Source organism: Pyxicephalus adspersus, chromosome 4 (assembly GCF_032062135.1).
Source record: "Pyxicephalus adspersus chromosome 4, UCB_Pads_2.0, whole genome shotgun sequence".
Taxonomy (NCBI): domain Eukaryota; kingdom Metazoa; phylum Chordata; class Amphibia; order Anura; family Pyxicephalidae; genus Pyxicephalus; species Pyxicephalus adspersus.
The window spans coordinates 17,442,487-17,460,738 of record NC_092861.1 but is presented as its reverse complement, the minus strand read 5'-3'; the positions used below and the strand labels follow the sequence as shown (position 1 = coordinate 17,460,738).

The window sequence follows — 18,252 nt, the reverse complement described above, 5'->3', positions numbered from 1 at the left end:
GAGTTGAGATGGTAAATTGCTTATAGTTTAAGGCAACAGGGTAAGCTGAGATAATAGGTTACTGCTAGGAAGGAGAGCAGAGGAGCTCAGAAGGTACATTACTGCTAGTAGTGGTAAGCAAGGGACTTGAAATGGTAGGTAACTGCTAGGTGGAGTAGTGGAGGAGATGATAGATTACAGTTAGGAAGGGGATCTGGGATGGTAGGTTACCTGCCAAGTGGTTAAAGGACAGGGAGTTGAGATGGTAGGTTACTGCTAGGAGGAGGGAGCAGGATAGCTTAGAAAGTATATTACTGCTAATATAAGTAGGGGAAAGCAAGAGAGTTGAGATGGTAAGTTACTGCTAGGTGGGGTAACGGAGGAGCTAAGATGGTAGATTACTGTTTGGAGGGGGGAGAAGGCGATCTGAGATAGTAGGTGACAGCTAGGAGGGGGTAAAAAGGGAACAGGTAGGTTACATCTAGGCGGGGAGTGCGAAGGTGAGCTGAGAATATAGGTTACTTCTAGGAGGGGGAGAAAGGTAAATTGAGCTGGCGGGTCACTGCAGTTAGCGAAGAACAAGAGGTTCTCAGTTGCTAATATTGCAAATAATGTGAAATTCTTTAGTGCTTCTTTGTAAAATTGTTAAGATGAATTTCTCCACAGTACCTTCATTTAACAAGGTCAATAAGGGCTCATTTTAAAGCTTATTAATAGGTATAAGGACTATGTAAATACCCGAATGTCTATAGCCAAGCCACAGATTTACTTTTAAGAAGGGTATCAGTATGCATTGGATTTTACATCTATAAATGGGCTATGCACAATCCAAATATATTTTTCCTAAAGCATGTGCACAAATACAAATTCTTCAAATATCTGCTTTTCCCCTGGTGATTTGATCAAGTGAATTTAAAATTAGAAAGCACTATTTGGCTTCCAGCATGTAGTTTAATTCCCCATTATGTATCAATTTAACTCGCTCATTGCCGTTTGTTTTTAAAGGATCCCATTGGATGAATTAGCATGCACTCACCACACAAAAGTAGACATCTAAAAAATAACACATTACAATGTAATGCGTTGGTATACTACCTTGTATACTCACACATAAAAAAACAAAAAGCGGCAATTTTTGTACAGTGTTGTCAGAAGTATCAAACCCACATAGAAACCACAGCACTGTGTATGTACTCTTATGGAATGACTGGACTTTAAAATATTTGCTTCTGTTGTTGCATGAACTCATAAAAAAGAAACTCAGCCTGTTACAAGCAATTAATTTTAATTTATTCTGTAATTTTTTCCCACCGCTGGAGTATGCATGCCAATGCTGCTATATATAAAAGCAACAGAGTCGCAGGATGACAAGAGAGTCCTTTTAAAAGGCATGATGTGAGCACCCCCTCTTGGCATAAAGTCTGTGTGAGTGCCATCACTTTGTTCACGCTGGTCTCTGGCTTAAATTAAATTCCAAGCAAAGCAAGGTCAGTCCAGAAAATCTCTTGGAATACACACGGGATGAAGCATTCAGTTGAAAGCCCTCTTGCACTTTTACACATAAAAATAGTAGATTTAAATAGTTTGTGTTTTTTGCAGAATAGTCCTTTCTGTGTGCATATATAGCTCAGCATTTAATTTTGGAAGGTTTCAGTTCTTTAACTTGTGTGTGGAGAGTTTTGTGAACTGCCAAAGTCCTAGATTGACAAAATCCTTTGCCACACTCTTGACACTTGAATGGCTTTTCTTTTGAGTGGATGTACCTGAAATAACACAAAGGTTAAATATTTAGGTGTGTACCGTATAGCTTTGCCAGCAGATTAAAGGCTTACATCACCCACAAATTGATATTTCAGCTTTTCGTAGATACAGGGCAGTTAAATCCCAATTCTTTACGTCGTTGGGGCTTTGAGTCATGGTTGGGTTACCAGTTCTGCCAAACATCACCTCCTACACAAATTTTGTTGGATCTTACTTTAAAAATAAAGGAAAATGTTTCTGAAGAAGTACTAAAATTTTATTAACTCGAGGAAGCATTAGGAATTTATGAGTGGGTGATTCCACACACCAAGATCTATCAAAAGCTGAAATATCCATTTTGAAGGTTTATACTTTTTACAACAAGCATGGATTGCGATTAGTGGACTTCCCAGAACTTATAGTTGGTTTGTACTGTTAGGAAAATACAAGCTCTTGTAATTGTTGGGTTATACCTGCATGGGGTTGATAGGGGTTGTAGTTCCAAATGGATGAGATGGGGGCTGGGGTCTTGTAGGGGGTAGCTAATGGGAAATTATCAGCAAAGACTGTCAGCCTGTAATAGATCTACAGCAGAGATAACTGAACCTGATTACTGCAAACCAAATTTGTATTAGGTGGCAGTAGGACAAATCTTCTAAAGCTCTCTATTTCCTACCACAGATACAAATTAACATACCAGACCTGACTTTAGCTGAGTACAGACACTCAATATTTGTGGCTGGAAATGGTCCTAAGTAATTGTTCGGGTAACAGTTTTATGAACAATTGCTGAGGCTGAGCAGCTTGTTCTGCTCTATGTGGAGGGGAAAGAAGAGGACAAGTGGGGGCCAAATGCTGCATCCTCTGATTAAATAAAACCATAGCTATAGTTCCCGTCATTTATTTAGGAATCTGGCAGATTTACAGCCTGCCAGATTTTTCACCTGAGATAATCAGAAATGATTATCTCAGGTGAAAAATACAAATCAATATGCAATGTATTACTGCATAAAAATGCAGTTATACATTGCATATTGATACAGTAATCATACAATCAGTAATAAGCCAAGCAATCAAAACAGTTCTTTTACTAACCACACTTTAGCACTTTATGACTTATCAGTTTTATACATTTTAGTAAATCTACTTAAGTTATGGTGAAATCATTTTGGAAACTTTAACATACATTACTATAGATCACCTGAATATTTGAACAAAGCCAAAAACTAATAGAAAAATAATCAAACATAGATATTCAGTGTAAATGGATTATAAGGTCCTTGCAGTAAATCAGTTTAAAGATCAGTGATGCTTAGTAACCAATATCAATAAAATAGAAATCAATTTTCAAAAGCAATATATGAGGGCTTCAGATTAGTCCATTGTCTGACCATTGCAAGATCTTTGTGATCATCTCAATGAGCTGCATGTTGGGTAAGACTTTGAAATGAAGGCCTAGCTGATGTGCTCGTCCAAGAAAAAATTAGGAATAGCTGTTCTCAAAATGCTAAGGGATCTGCCATAGTTGTTCTACCTTCATAAATAAGTTACCAAAATGTGTGTGTTCCTGCATGCATATATTAAGGACTTCCAGATGTTTAAGGTTTAACTCTAACTTTACATTTAATCTTGCATAATTAATTTCCAGCTTTTCATAGTGTTCATCAGAACCTGCAGCAATTTAGATAGACCCGGCCTTATTTTCTGATAGATTGGCATCTAGCATAATCTATCCTACCCTTTGTAGCCTTGTTTTGCCTGGTCTGCCTATTTCATACATTGGACTTCAGTCCTTTTTATTCATGGAGGTTCGGCAGGTGTGACCTAGGGAGGTATAAGAGGCAGTGGAGTATGTTAGGGAAATGATGCTCCCTTCCACCAGCTATGATCTGACTTTGTTGCAAAATTATTAACATTGGACGTTAATGGAGGGTATGGCAGAAAAGGAAAACATTAGCAGAACTTCAGCTTTATAGATATGACAGTAATGATGTTTCTATTCATACTAGGTTGGTCTTAGGCTACAATTCTAAATTTTAATTTTTAATTAGTGGATGTTGATTAAAACATTAATTTACCTGTTCACTAAAACACATAATATGCAGTGGTGAGGACAATCGAGCATAACTCAAGGTGTTACAAACAGGAGGTAACTACTGGTCTCCCCTATGTGGAAAGAGGTGGAGAACAAAAAATGACCACAAAAAATTATCAGTATGTCAGCATATATCAAAAATGGGCATTCTCAACATGCAGAATTGAGGGCGCATTGACCAATAGTCAACAGCAATGTCAGAACCTATCAAAGCACTTTCATATATCAGATCAAGCCTGACAATACTAAAGGCTAGTTGGCTACTACTGGTTAAAAAAACATCACTGACCTTGGTTGAACAAGCTCAATCTCTGTCTATTGACTGATACACAAATGTTTGTTGAATAGGTGGTCACCTACCTGTGGTCTCTCAGATGGTCCTGTCTTCGGAAAGCCTTGTGGCAAATGTCACATGTGTATGGTCTCTCGTCTGTGTGGGTTCTTTCATGGATAAGGAGATTGTACGACTTTGTGAAGTGTCTCCCGCAGAATTTACACACAAATTCTTTCTTGGTTTTAGAAGGTAACCTTCCACGTGTGGGCTTCTTTTCAGGAGTCAGCTTGGTGACATCAAGGAGCGCTCCCATAGCTGGAGGAGACCCCTGCCCATCCAGCTGGTTCAGCTTACAAGGGTCCTCTTGGGTGGCTGCAACCGCCAGGTTGGCAAAGTCAAACCTAGGCTTGGTTTTGCCAGGTAAGTTTGTGGAGTCATGTTTAGGGTGGATGACGTGGGGAAACAGTGGAAAGCCTGGGATCTGGAACCTAGTGTCTATCAGGCTGGCAGACCCTGGCACTTTGGAGAAGGAAGACCTTGGCAGGTGCAGAGTTGGGTATCCCAATGTCCATTGGTGAAGATGAACAGCGTGCAGGGCGCTGAACCCATACAGATTGGGTAGATGGTCTGCGGGCACTGGGAGCCCATTGAACGCTTGGAGGAAGGAGTAGTTGGTAAGTTGGAGCGATGGGTGAATTGGCACTGGAGCTGGCAGTGTTTTGCTGGCCATTGTTGTCGTGGGAAGAACTTTACCAGTGAGTCTTCACAGGATGGCACCAAGATGTCTGTTCAAAAAATAAAAACCAGTTACACACTGCATAGCTAAACAATACATAGAACACATTGTGCATTTATATTGAAGACAAAATACAGATTACAATGAGCATTCTAAACAAATATCACACATTTTTCCTGACGTATATTTTCTTATATAGCTCTAACATTTTTACATGAATATTTTAGTTATTTTATAACGTTTGAGATTTGTAGATTAGCCACTAAAGTAGATTCAACATTATACACTTGATGGTTACTCATCATGTGCAAAAAAATATATATTTCTTATTTATTTCAGCTGAGAATAATTGTGTATGTAAAGCTTTGTGTTTTTTAGTAAACTCAATAGGTATGCATCATTAGGAGCAAAAAAAAAAAACTATAATGTAGCACTTTGTAGATGAAAAAGGAGTCTATGTGCATGGTACATAAATGTAGGTTCTTTTATCAGATTTATTACAAGGTTTTCCATAATCTTTGTATGGACAGGTAAATAATAGTAAAACCTATAGACCCTCATTGATTTTGAAATAGACAGAAATTGATAAAAAACAAATCAAAATACATTTTATTTTATTTAAATATATGTAAATCACTGCAATGTGGGCACGGGGCACCAATTAAACCGTAATTACCTCCATCTAGATAAATCTAACTCGAAATTGTGAACGCTAAATGAACTTCATATGGTTAAATTCTACAGTCAGCCTTCGGGTGCAAGGCTAGCATTGTGTCTTTCACAAACTGGGAGAAGACAAACTAAATATATATATATATATATATATATATATATATANNATATATATATATATATATATATATATATATTCACATATGTGCAGGGTATATATATAAAACAAGTAGTCTGTGGGCTGAAAAGTAACTTCAATAAAACAAACCAAGTGCTTTGCAGAAAGAAGCTGGCTTGTAAAATCTTTTGGAAGTGGGCAGCGAAATCCTGGTTTTAATAAAGGATAACTTTGTTTTCTCTTACACATAAATAAATGTATATATATATATATATATATATATATATATATATATATATTTGCTTAAATTGTTTAAATGATTCTCAATAATCTATATTTTATTATTACAGGCTTGAAGCAGGTGCATCAGAATAATTTAGATATGACGTAAATATAATAATATAAGGAGTTAACATTGTAACATAATTTTACATTCTCTTCTGTCCACATCAATGCTGTCAGAATGGATATTTTAGTGGATATTTTAAATTATCAGCAGTGTTCTCAATACTATTTGCAGCTTTTTGTTTTTACCAAGGATTTATTTTCCATTGCTCAGTACCAAGCAATCATTAATCAAAATGCATTATTTGTGCTAGGTTACAGTTTGTTCTATAACTCTATGTCCCTTTCCCCCACATGGCTAGTATAGTTTATATGATGTACAGGTATATTTATACATTAGTGGTTAATGGGTACACAAGTCTAAGCATTTTCCATAACACAGCTGAAGGAAAACATTTAGTACACATTTTGTCACCAGTGTTCCCTAGAGCAAGTTGGCACAGAGAATAAAATTTACTAAGTGATCTTACCTGAGGGTGGACTGGTCTCTATATGAATCACTAGGCACCTCTTTGAATCCTAGGATGAAGAAAGACACACAAGAAATTTAATATAAATATATAGATATTTGCAAGCACTGATATATTCTGCAAATAGAACAGACTACAGCCCCATGATCTGCTCTGAAGGAACCAGTGTAAAGTAAATTAGCAGGTAATTTGTATGTTAGGTAGACCTAGTGCCCCCAACAATCAGAAAGGGTGTCAAAGAGACCTCTTATAAATCAGCATTTCAAGGGTGTCAAAGCATTTGCAAGGAATCCCTTTAATTATTACATAGCTCACACAAGCTACCAAGAGGATTATCATAATGATACAAAATTACCATGTCATCTTACATCTCACATCTATTGTATTGTATATAAATATATTGTATCACAGGTGGGAAAAGCAAACACAATTCCTAATCTTTGAATACATTCACAAGGAAGACAAATTAAATAAAACCAGACATTTTAAGTAGATTTTCTATAGAGTCCAATAAGATTGAAAGGATCACAGTCATATTGCTTAAATAAATGAGATAAAGATACAAAGAAGAGTGCAATAATTTCTGAACAATATACAATTGAGAATACAAGCTGAATATATTCTAAATTCGTTCTATGTAATAGAGTTCTCACTTGTGTTAAATTCCTGAATTTATATTCTGGAACTGGTAGCTATAGTGAAGATTTATACATATATACGATTCATTTCCCGAATTTAACGCTACCTACAAAACCTGTTCACCTACATAATACAACACATGCAGAAATATAATTTTATAATTATTCATATGGATCAAAGACAAGCCTTGCCATCACTTTCTGGAGGCTAAATGATCCCTGTAACTTATATTTACTGCATTAATATTCATAAGGATTCGGGCGCCTGCAGTTCTATCTTAGTAAATAAGAATGTTTTATTAGTTAAATACACTACAGTATTTGTTTGGGAAGTAAAGAATGTAGCCATTGATTGCCAAGTGTTCTTAATTATCAGCATGTTAAGGCGACGATTTATTAACGGTCTCTTGCACATACGCGAAGCAGATCATATAAAATACAAATAAAATAATAATAAAAAAAACTACATATAAAAATAATAAAATTAAACCATGTCTTTATATCCTATGCATAAAACTAATCACCGTGTATTATAAACGGGTCTGAGTGTTAGAATGAAACAGAGGTTTACTTTTAATTTTCTTCTGCAGGTAAAGATTTAGAAATTGAAACTTTTATAAAAAAAAAATAGTATTTTATGTATTGTTTATATCTTTAAATATTTATAAAATTTTTAAACATATAAATCAAAATCTACAAATTGATCTATGGATTGTAATACTTGGTGCTACCCTGAATCATAGAAGCAGATTCTTAGCAATCTTCAAACAGATCTGTGTGAGTGATCTCTACCCCTCAGCAATAAAAAGAAGTCCAATTTCTAAACACAAGGTTTGGTTGCTGAGTAATTGAGAGCAGACCACTTGTGTATAGACACACGGCTGAAACAAACCGGGCTGTGCCAAGATAAATTTACCCAGCAAAATGGGATCATAAACTTGAAAGACTCCATCTGTCCTCGCCTCTCAGAACCCTCACAAGGCTCTCTAATAGAAATGATCACTTGCCATTGTGTAAAGACTATCAGGGAGATAAGTTTCCTTTTCTCAGTGCAAATTGAGTTATATTTTTTTTTTTCAAGACAATCTTTGGCTTGTAGACTTTAAATTATCAATCACAGGGCTAATTGCTTGGGGTGTGTAATCTGCTATTGTACAAACTGATTATGAGCCCAATGCAAAGTGTGAGGGCAAAGTAGACACAAGGCAGCAAATATCATCTACAGTCATAAATTACATACAGAGATAAATATATGCATAGATGGATGATAGATAGTATATGAAATATCTATTCAAATTATACTACTTTTTTATCATTATTTTATTTCCCAAAATTTAGAGTTCGGTACAGCACACACCATCCACAGCCATAGACTGTCTAGCAAAATATATAGATATTACAAATTTCTAAATCTTATATGTATGTTCCCCTTGTACTATATATTGGTATTCGACTCTTTTGAAATCTATTCTTTCGTTTTAAAAACCTTTTATAGTCATAGATTTTATAGAAGGATGTATAGTGCACTTTTGTATTTTGGTATATTAGATGATTAAACACCCAGCTGGAATAACTCTACATTAAAATGAAAATGCACTTGTAAGAAGTAACCTTTGTGGTCAGAGTTTGCTGTCATTTTCTGCTGATATATTTTCAGTGTAAAAAGCAAATGATTTAGATGTGAAAACATGAATCTGCAGCTCGCTCAATGGTTAATTAAAAATAACTTTTGAAAAAAAAAATATTTAGTCTTAGCCATGCAACATATCAAAAAGAGTTAGAAACTGTCATCACTATCCCACATTTCAGCGCAGAGGATGGTGACCTCCTGGGCAAAGGACCGCACAGACTCATCCCTGCACAACTGGACACTTCCTAAACACATATCACTGCTACAATGATGGATTGTATTATCCTGGGGAATATAGATTGGCTGCTTCATGATGAGGATTATATATATTTACATATATATATATATATATATATATATATATATACTTCTCCCAATGCACCTGTACATGGATTTATAATAGCCTATCTGTAATCATGTAATCTATAATTCCTGATCTGATCAAGCTGTTTTGTAGTACATTGATTAAACACATATATTGTATGTGAGATAATAAACACATACTAATGTATATCCTTCCATCCTTGCACCCTTGTGTATCTACTAATCGCTGGAGTTAGGAATCTAATCTTTAGATACTTGCATTAGCAAAAACTTTCCCCTTTTCTGTATAATATCCATATGTAGTTCAGGATGATATCTGATATAAAACATATCTATAAATCCCAGTATAGCCAATGCAAAGCATGCCAAGTCTTTCCTTTAAGTTAATTTAGTAAAGCAGCAGAAAATGTTCACTTTACTAAGTGACTAGTGAATAAAATGCATATATGTTCACATCAATTATTCAGCTATGTACAAGCAATTTAAATTCAAAATAGTTTAGGGAACATTCCCTACTCCTTTAGTAAATCCCTAATATTGATTAAGACAAATCTGTGAAAGAAATAGCGAGGAAAGTGCTGCTATCCTGAATCTGAAAAGCCATGGATGCTGTAAAGTCCACAAGTTGCAAAATGCATGCCAGAAACTTTTAAATAGCAGAAAAAGCAATGTATGCATACAAGCCAGTATAGCATTGCAATGAACAAGCTGACAGCAACCAATTGTGAAAAGGCAAATTTACCTGGATTAGGTATGAGGGTCCCCAAAGCTTGCTGGAGGGTTACAGGGGATGAAATTACAAATGAAGGGTCTTGCAATAGTTTTAGTAGCCAGAAGCTGGGGGTACCCAGCTGTCATACTCTTTCCCAGCTCCCACAGATGCTGCTGCTGTTGGTGTCCGGACTCGCTGCTGCACATCCAAGCTCTCAAGTGACCCACAAAGTCATTCTCCAAGAGCTGCTGCTCTGTGACTTCCAACAAGGCTTTCTATAACTCTACTGAACTTTATCTGCCAGCCGCCTCCTTATTTTAAGCAGGGAGCGCGCATGCGCAGGAGGACAGCCCAGCCAGCCCCTTGTTCAGTCCCAGAAGTTTGTATCAGAGAAGTGGTGGAGACATTTCAGTTCTCTTACATGATCTGCAACAATCTCATGCAGATGTCAGCAACCTGCTAGCTCAGTGCTGGAACTTGTAGTTCCAAAACAGCAGGAGAGCCACACACATTTATAAAATACAATGTATCCAGATTGGAAATAAAGGAAAACTTACTTTGTATATGAAACATTTATTTTTCTTTTGATACATGAAACATTTACACTTGCAGTTTATTTTTCCTAATCCCTTCTAACCATACCTAGTAACTATAATCAGTATATATATATATATATATATATATATATATATATTTATCTTAGAATTCTAATATATCAATATAATGAAATAGAGGACGAGTGAACAAGTGTATCTTTGTTGTTCCAGAGCAGGAAAACTTGTTGCAGATGGAATGCAAAATGAGTTCAAATAATTCTCAGCAAATGAAAACATTTAAGTCAACATTTACCTGTTCTGTGCTGCAGGCATGAGAGCACAAATATAAATGTACTTGCAACGATTGCATGTAATATAAATGTATTAAGAGAGAGAAAGAGAGATAGTATGTTACAGGTTGTGGATAAATAAAGTAGAAATAATATAGTTATATGACATATATATATATATATATATATATATATATATATATATATCCCTTCCATCTTTATTTATAGACGATTTCTGTTTCCTGATCTATTCTATTGTATTCTCATTTTCCTTTCTATTGTGTTTTGTGTAATGTAGAGTTTTGCGAATTAATATATTATCTGGAAGGACAGCTAGGAGTTTCTATGCGTAAAGATGATGATATTTCCAATCAAGTAATTGATTTTAGATTTTTTACTGTTTTTACTGTTCCGAAATTGTAATAGGGTTTAGTAGGTTAAATATATTAGGTTATATAAGTTGAAGTATATTCTGATTTGCACAACAACTTCAAGTTTTAAAATAATAAAAAATATTTTTGATTTACAAATAACAAAGTGTTATAAATTAAGAGAAGCATTATGGCAAATGAGCCTCAGATTGCATTATTATTTATTTCGTAATTACGCACAATATGTATAATTTGTAACTTGATTGTATTTTATTTGAAACACTTTTATGTGTGCTGGGTTGGTTAGTGATAATAGAGTATTTGCTGTTGTTGGGGAACTACATGTCCCAGCATTTGTGGATGGATGATACTTGTAGTTCGCCAGCAGTTGCATGGCACAGGTTGGAGTCACATCTGTTCGTGATTTGTATTGCTCTGTACATAGACATTGAAAGAAGCCATAGACATTACATGACACATTAGATTTACTAGTTCACATCTGTAACTGATCCACCCTCTGTACTGCACTTTGAAATATTAGTTTGATGCGAACGGGATATAATGAGGGACGAAATGTTTGTAATGATCTGCAGTCCCCACAGAGCTCTGGGATGGTCCCAAGCCACTAAGTCCACTTGAAGCAATTTGATTTCCCTCTTATTGAAGAAACCTGATCTGCAACTGTATCCTCCTGCCTGGTCCTGGGCTTCCAGCACAAAACATTTGTGTAATACCATTCTTACTAGAATGGAACAGCTCAGAGGTGTCCTATGTGGGAGAGCCAGAGAATGGGCTGAGTTCCCTGCTGCTCCTGGGTCACCCAGAGATCAAGAAAATCAGCTTATTCACCTTACAAAATGCTGACTGAGCCATGTTCACCTATGTTCTTGGGTCACCCAGACAAGTAGAGTCATAAACACCCTACAAAAAATGACTGAGCCAAGTCATTGGTGTTCCTGGGTCTCCCAGACATCATACAAGAAATTCACCCAACAAAACAGTCACTGAGTTCACTTGTTCTCCTGGGTCATCCAGAGATTATACAAATAGATTCCTAATCACTCTGCACCACAGGAGAAAGACAAGTTCACTTCTGAATCTTTGTAACACTATAAGTGATCTATAAGTGATCATATAGACCAAACCAGGTTCACCTTTGCTCCTGGATCCACCAGAGATCATGCAGCCAGAAAACTCAATTAAGCCTGAATTACTTTCACCAATGGATTCATGTAACTCACAGCCCAGATCACACAGACTAAGCTCTGTTTATTGCATGTCCTGTGTGACACATACAGTACATGCAGATCATACCCTACATCTGTGTAACATTGACTGAGCCATGTTCTGCTCTGGACCTAAGTAAATCAAAGATCAGAAAAATGAGCCATGCACACTCTTGGACCTAAGTAATTCAGGGATCAAAGAGGCTAAGCCTTGTTCACCCCTGCAGAGATCACATAAACTAAGCCATGATCACATACTCCTTTAACTTACCCAGGGATCATATTGGCAGATCCCTATTCTCCCAAGCTAAGCCATGCTTCAGAGTTACTGAGAGACTGATCTTAGTTCACATTTACTCAAATCTCATTGACAAAGCTTGATTCACCCATACACCTTTATACATCAAAGATCTCAGCCAAGTTCACCATTGCACCTGGGTCACCCAGAAATTTAGGTGTCCCTGACTACTCCACCATTGCACCTGACAGCCTGGTGTAATAGATTAGAAATATTGCAGACAGTAGTAAGTCCTCCATGTAGAACAAAACTTTAATTTTCAGTACTGACCCTTTTTTAAGCGATCATGATATTAGAGCTCAGTAAGCTATATTGATCTCCAAGGATTTTAGAATCCAGAAAGGACAATCTATTTACTAAAGCACCTAATATACACTACAATACATTGTTCTGGATTTACCAATTAAATATTCTATGCATTTATAGTGCAATAGCATATGTATACATATCTATGTGCATGTGAGCTTTCATTCTGTATGTCTTCGTTCAATACATTTCTGTTACATCCATTTACCTCCACCGTTCATTTGTTCTATAGACTTTAGTTGACTTATTTTTAATATGTACAAATAATCTTTGAGTTTTCAAACACATCACCTGTTTTGAATGAATATATATATTTTTATATATTTATAAGATTATTACATCGCTAAAGTAATTTTATCTCTAGTTTTTTGTTAAAGTTTAGTGATATAACTAGCTGATGATAATAATTGAACAATATGTTGCTGTTTGGAGCAGCAGTGTTAGCTTAGAAGTAAAAACAATGCCTGCAACTAAAAACCTGCAAGCCTAAAGCCTATTTATCTTTCTCATTTTCTATCTATTCTAGAATGCCTATTTATTTAATGTCTTAACTTGAAAATCAGTTATGTGGAATCAAAAGCATTAGAGCAAATATAAGACAAGTGATGAATTAGCAGTATGCATACATGTGTAAATGTTTCCTTTTCACTGGCAGTAGGCAGAGGAAACTGTTAGAAATGCCACTTGTCAAGTGTTAAAACAGAGAGCTAAAACTGACAAAGTGACCAAAATACACATATGTGCAAGGAAAAAAATATCCATATATGTAAATAAATCTAGACTACATAACAAACAAATGTACTCCAAACAAATGAAATCCTTTGATAATTGACTGTCTCTACTTATGCATATGTACCATAAACTGAACAAACAGCAAACTTGTGCTAACTCCTAAACCTGACCCTCACTCACTAACAGACCTCTAAAGTGGCCCTGCCAAGCTACAACTTGTCTACATTTCTAAAGAAGTGTGACAGCAACCTGGTGTTTTCTTTGATCAGTTATAACACACTGAGTGTGAAGGGAGAAATACTGAGAACTAGTACCAGCCACTGACAATTAGCAAATAGTCTATAATATATTAGCAAATGGTTGATGATATGGCATTGAGAAAGGCACAAAACTGTAGCAAGTGCAACTGAGAACACTGGGCAAAATGTACAGCACCAGAAAACAGTAACAGATATGTCCTGCAATATTTAAAACAGGTGCTGTGCCTAATGATACAATTATACATGTTGGCCGGTGGGCAACTACAAGGGGGAGCACCAAAGACTTGGCATTACCAAGATTGGAATGAACAAAGTAGTGGTATTTGTTCCCTGGTTTGCAACACTTTCTTTTATTTCTTTTCTTCGCCCTTTTTCATTATTTCTGTTCCTGTTTCTTTTTCTTTGTTTTATTCTCTCCTTCACAACTATTATTTTTATTTTGATTTATTTAGCACCATTCTTTCTTTCTTTCTTTCTTTCTTTCTTTCTTTCTTTCTTTCTTTCTTTCTTTCTTTCTTTCTTTCTTTCTTTCTTTCTTTCCTTCTTGCTTTCTTTCTTTCTTTCTTTCCTTATTTGACTTCCCATACATACTCTATCTCTATCTTTTCCTCCTCTGTTTCCCATCTCTCCTTCTCTTTTCTTCTCACCTCCTGTCTCTACCTGCATACTCTTACACATGTACTATTTTTATTACCATTATGGCCACCCATAGACTGCACGTCCTCCTGTTTTCCTCCTGAGATTCTTGTGTATTATGTGCAGTGTATAATAGAGAACCAGGTGTCAAACACAGCTGTGACTGACAGGGAGAACAATAGAAGTGTCACCAGTCATCAGACATTATTTTCACATTGACCAGGATGTGTATCCCTCAACTGTCTGAAACAGTGTGAATGCTACACCTAGACAATGATATCCACCATTTACACCCCATTTACCTTATTAATTCTTTGAGTATTAAATAATGAGGCAGCACAAAGTAGGATGGGAGAGCAGCAAAATATTTATTTATTATCATATATATATTTATATATCATGTACATGCAGTGCATATCACACTCAATACACACACACTAAGTCTGTGTTGTGTTTTATTGCTGCTGTGTAATTGTGTAATTGCTCTGAGCAGTGAACCTGCATTGTTTCACAATTATGAAGACAATACGCCACCTACTGGTCGAATTTGTTGACAATGACAAAATATCTTCATTGTCTCCTTAAGTTCCTTTACACAATTCGATTTTTATTCATGGTTCTGCTTAGCTAAACCGGAGAACACGAGATTTACTTTTATATGTTAACTCTGAAGATTTGTAATGTAAATCGTCTAGAAGATGAAAGCTAATTGAATACCCATAGTAAATAAAAGGAAGTAAATGTGAGCTCACAAAACACAATTAAAACATAACACTGTAATAAAAGTGTTTGGTGCTTCTGCAGACACAAAGTGTTTGTTTCTGTAATGAAATAGTTACACAACTGTTAACTAATGTCATAAATTGCATGTTTCCGGTATGAGTTTGCATTTCTTTTTTTTTGTTACATTATTTCTCTAAATATTTAAACAATATTCCAACACTCACTCGTTCCTTCAAACACGGGAAATTGAAAACAGTTAAAGCCAGTCGAGTTTTAATTATTTATTTAGTTACTTTTTATTTATTTGTAGTTTTTATTTTGTTTTTATTACTTTATTATGCAATAACATTTTGGCTTTTTTTTACTTGGAATTTGTTCTTAAATATTTTTACCTTTCATTCATCGCATTAATATAATTAAAAGGTATTATAAAAAAAATAAAAAGAGATGTGCAACCTGCTCTGTACACCTTATTTAAAAACTAGTTGTTTACATTGGAAATATTATAGAAAAATATGTACAAATGATATCGGCTCTAATCAAATACTTATATAAATGAGAATTGAAAAACATAAAAAAATATTAAACATGTAAAAATGTATCTGCCCTAAAAAATACAAAAAAAAAGCTACTATTAATGACACATGAACTATTATTATTAATATTATTATTATTATTATTATATTGTTTTTATTTTATTTTATTTTACTCTAAACTTTCTTTTTTAGTTTTTATTTTTTTGTCGGATCTAACTAACAAATATGCTATATTTTTACAATTTTTTTGTTTCTAATTTTTTTATGATTGTTTTTTGTATAATGTGTATTTTGTATACTTGTTGTGTAAGCAGAGCAGTTGGGTAGAGGGGTGCTGTGTGAATGTATTGCCCATTGTCTGTGGCATTATCCATACACCCATATCTGCGCACCCTTCGGGCATTTCTCGGAGCCCTTCCAGCCTATGATTGGCCCCAGGGTGAGCTCATCTACTCCCTGTTAAGACCTGTAACTGGATTTTTAGTTCCTGAGCACAACGTCTAAAAAAAGTTCATCATTTCTATAATTGTAAAAATAGGTCAAGGCAATGACTTGTTTCCTCATAGCTCCAAACCAGGTGCAGATGTAGCAGGATATGCTCACAGTTCCCTGCATATGGTCATGTTTTTATTATTAAAAAATGGAAACTAACCTATAGATGTAATACTTTACCTTTCATTATTTTTTTATGTGCACAAAGTTGTTGGCAAAGTGCTCGTATGTGCTGATCACACAGAGGAGAGGCAAGCTCGTACCGTGCGCTATGGAGAGACTGCCAGCTGCCCAGAACATGAGATTGGGGGCACCTGAGAGGAGTCAGGAATCCTCACCTTCTACTAAATATCAGTGGGGGCCCCCCATAAACATCTCTGCAAGGCTGATCAGTGTGTGTGCTGCAATCACATGAAAAATGGGGTGCATAGGTATGAATTATTTATAAACTTTCTATATTTCTTTTCTTGTTCTTTCTCTCTTTTCTAACAATTATCTAAATTATAGTTATACTTTACAGATGTATGAGTTCTTCTGTCGATTTAATTTTTTACTAATATATTTATCTATATTTATCTATTTTATACTGGGGGATCGCCTGATGGTCCTCCAAAGTCATCTCTGCAGGGCTGCTCAGTGTGGAAAGTTCTTTCTTTCTCTTTCTTTCTTATCCATGTAGAAATTCAATATCTATCTATGTATTCATCTGCCTTTTTATTTATTATCTGCTTATTATCTTCATAAACCTACCTAAATATTCACTATTTTTTATTAATCTATTAATCATATTTATTATAAGTTTATTAATGTATCTGTCTTCTACATTATCTATCTATCTATCTATCTATCTATCTATCTATCTATCTATCTATCTATTATCCAGATATCTTAACATTCATATGTTTGTAAATGATCTATCTATTACCTGTGTGTAATAATATCTATCAATCAATTCATCTATGTATTCATCTGTTATCTGTCTATTAATTTATCTATCCAGTATTTATATATCTTTATATCTATCTATCTATCTATCTATCTATCTATCTATCTATCTATCTATCTATCTATCTATCTATCTAACATTTATGTGTTTGTTATTATAATATTATCAATCAATCTATGTATTTATCTATTATCTATCTTTCTTTTGTATATATCTGTTAATTCATCTATCTATCTAACTATCACAGACGTATGGTGAAATAATTATATGGCGCCATATAAATCCTGTTTAATATTAATAATAATATTAATAATAATATTCATCAGTCACCCTCACAATGATATAAACCCAGACACATAACATAACATTATGCAAGACTTTCCTTCTTCGGCCTCACTGTCTTAGTAGGAAGCCACATTAATAGAAGGTAATGAAGGTCAGAAGGGGTGAAGTCAAGGTTGTCTTATACAAAAAAAGTTCAGATTTGTGTATAGGATCAGCTGCCTATTGTTGGAATTGCTTAGGATGGTGATTGGTTTAATTCAAAAAATTACATATTTATAAAATAGTTTTTTTAATTCCACCTAAAGGAAATCTGTAACATATGAGGGAACATCATAGAGCTGTAGATCAGATTGAGACACTACAGAAATGTTTTTATTTCATTGTGTGCTGCTATCTCCGAGGCCTTGCACGCAGGAGGTCAGAAAAGAACATTCTGGTGTGCTTAGCCTTGGAATGTTGATGCTTCATCCAAGCCCATGTGCATATAATAGGTGATAGAAATGTAAGGACAATGAAAAAAAAATCTAGCTATCCAATAATGTATTAATCTATTATCTATTTCTCATTTAATCTATCAATCCATCTAACTATCCATCTCGCCCAACAAACCTTCCACATTCTGACTTGTGAGGGGATTTAAAAGTAACTGAACCCAAAATCTACTAAAAACTGTGACATTTTGCATGAAAACTAATATTTTTCCCCCATTTTATCTGCTTTTAGTAAAAGATATAAATAAAAAAGATTTACCACTTGCAACCAATAGGTGGTGAACTCAAGGCAGCAACAGTTCTTGAATCCCATATACCAGCTGTTGTCCAGAAAAAAAATCAAAATGCCAGAAAGTTTAAATTACAGACATTGATGTATGACCACCCCCCC

General features: G+C 35.0%; 1 protein-coding gene across 1 annotated transcript; it reads right to left on the bottom strand.

The window, feature by feature from the left end:
• Positions 1-1,247: 1,247 nt before the first annotated feature.
• OSR1 (odd-skipped related transcription factor 1) lies at positions 1,248-10,004 on the bottom strand. Its single transcript, XM_072407501.1, has 4 exons — positions 9,764-10,004; positions 6,430-6,478; positions 4,175-4,873; positions 1,248-1,742 (listed from the first exon to the last, which is right to left on the bottom strand). The coding sequence occupies exons 3-4, from the start codon at positions 4,816-4,818 to the stop codon at positions 1,607-1,609; spliced, it is 780 nt and encodes a 259-aa protein (XP_072263602.1). The 5' UTR covers positions 4,819-4,873; positions 6,430-6,478; positions 9,764-10,004; the 3' UTR covers positions 1,248-1,606.
• Positions 10,005-18,252: the final 8,248 nt, after the last annotated feature.

What these genes read in the sequence shown, in the direction of transcription:
- OSR1 (XM_072407501.1), bottom strand. Translation starts at nt 4,818, where the DNA reads ATGGCCAGCAAAACACTGCCAGCTCCAGTGCCAATTCACCCATCGCTC. An exon ending in GACCATCTGAGAGACCACAG is followed by an intron (nt 1,743 to 4,174) that starts GTAGGTGACCAC and finishes GTGTTATTTCAG; the next exon opens with GTACATCCACTCAAAAGAAA.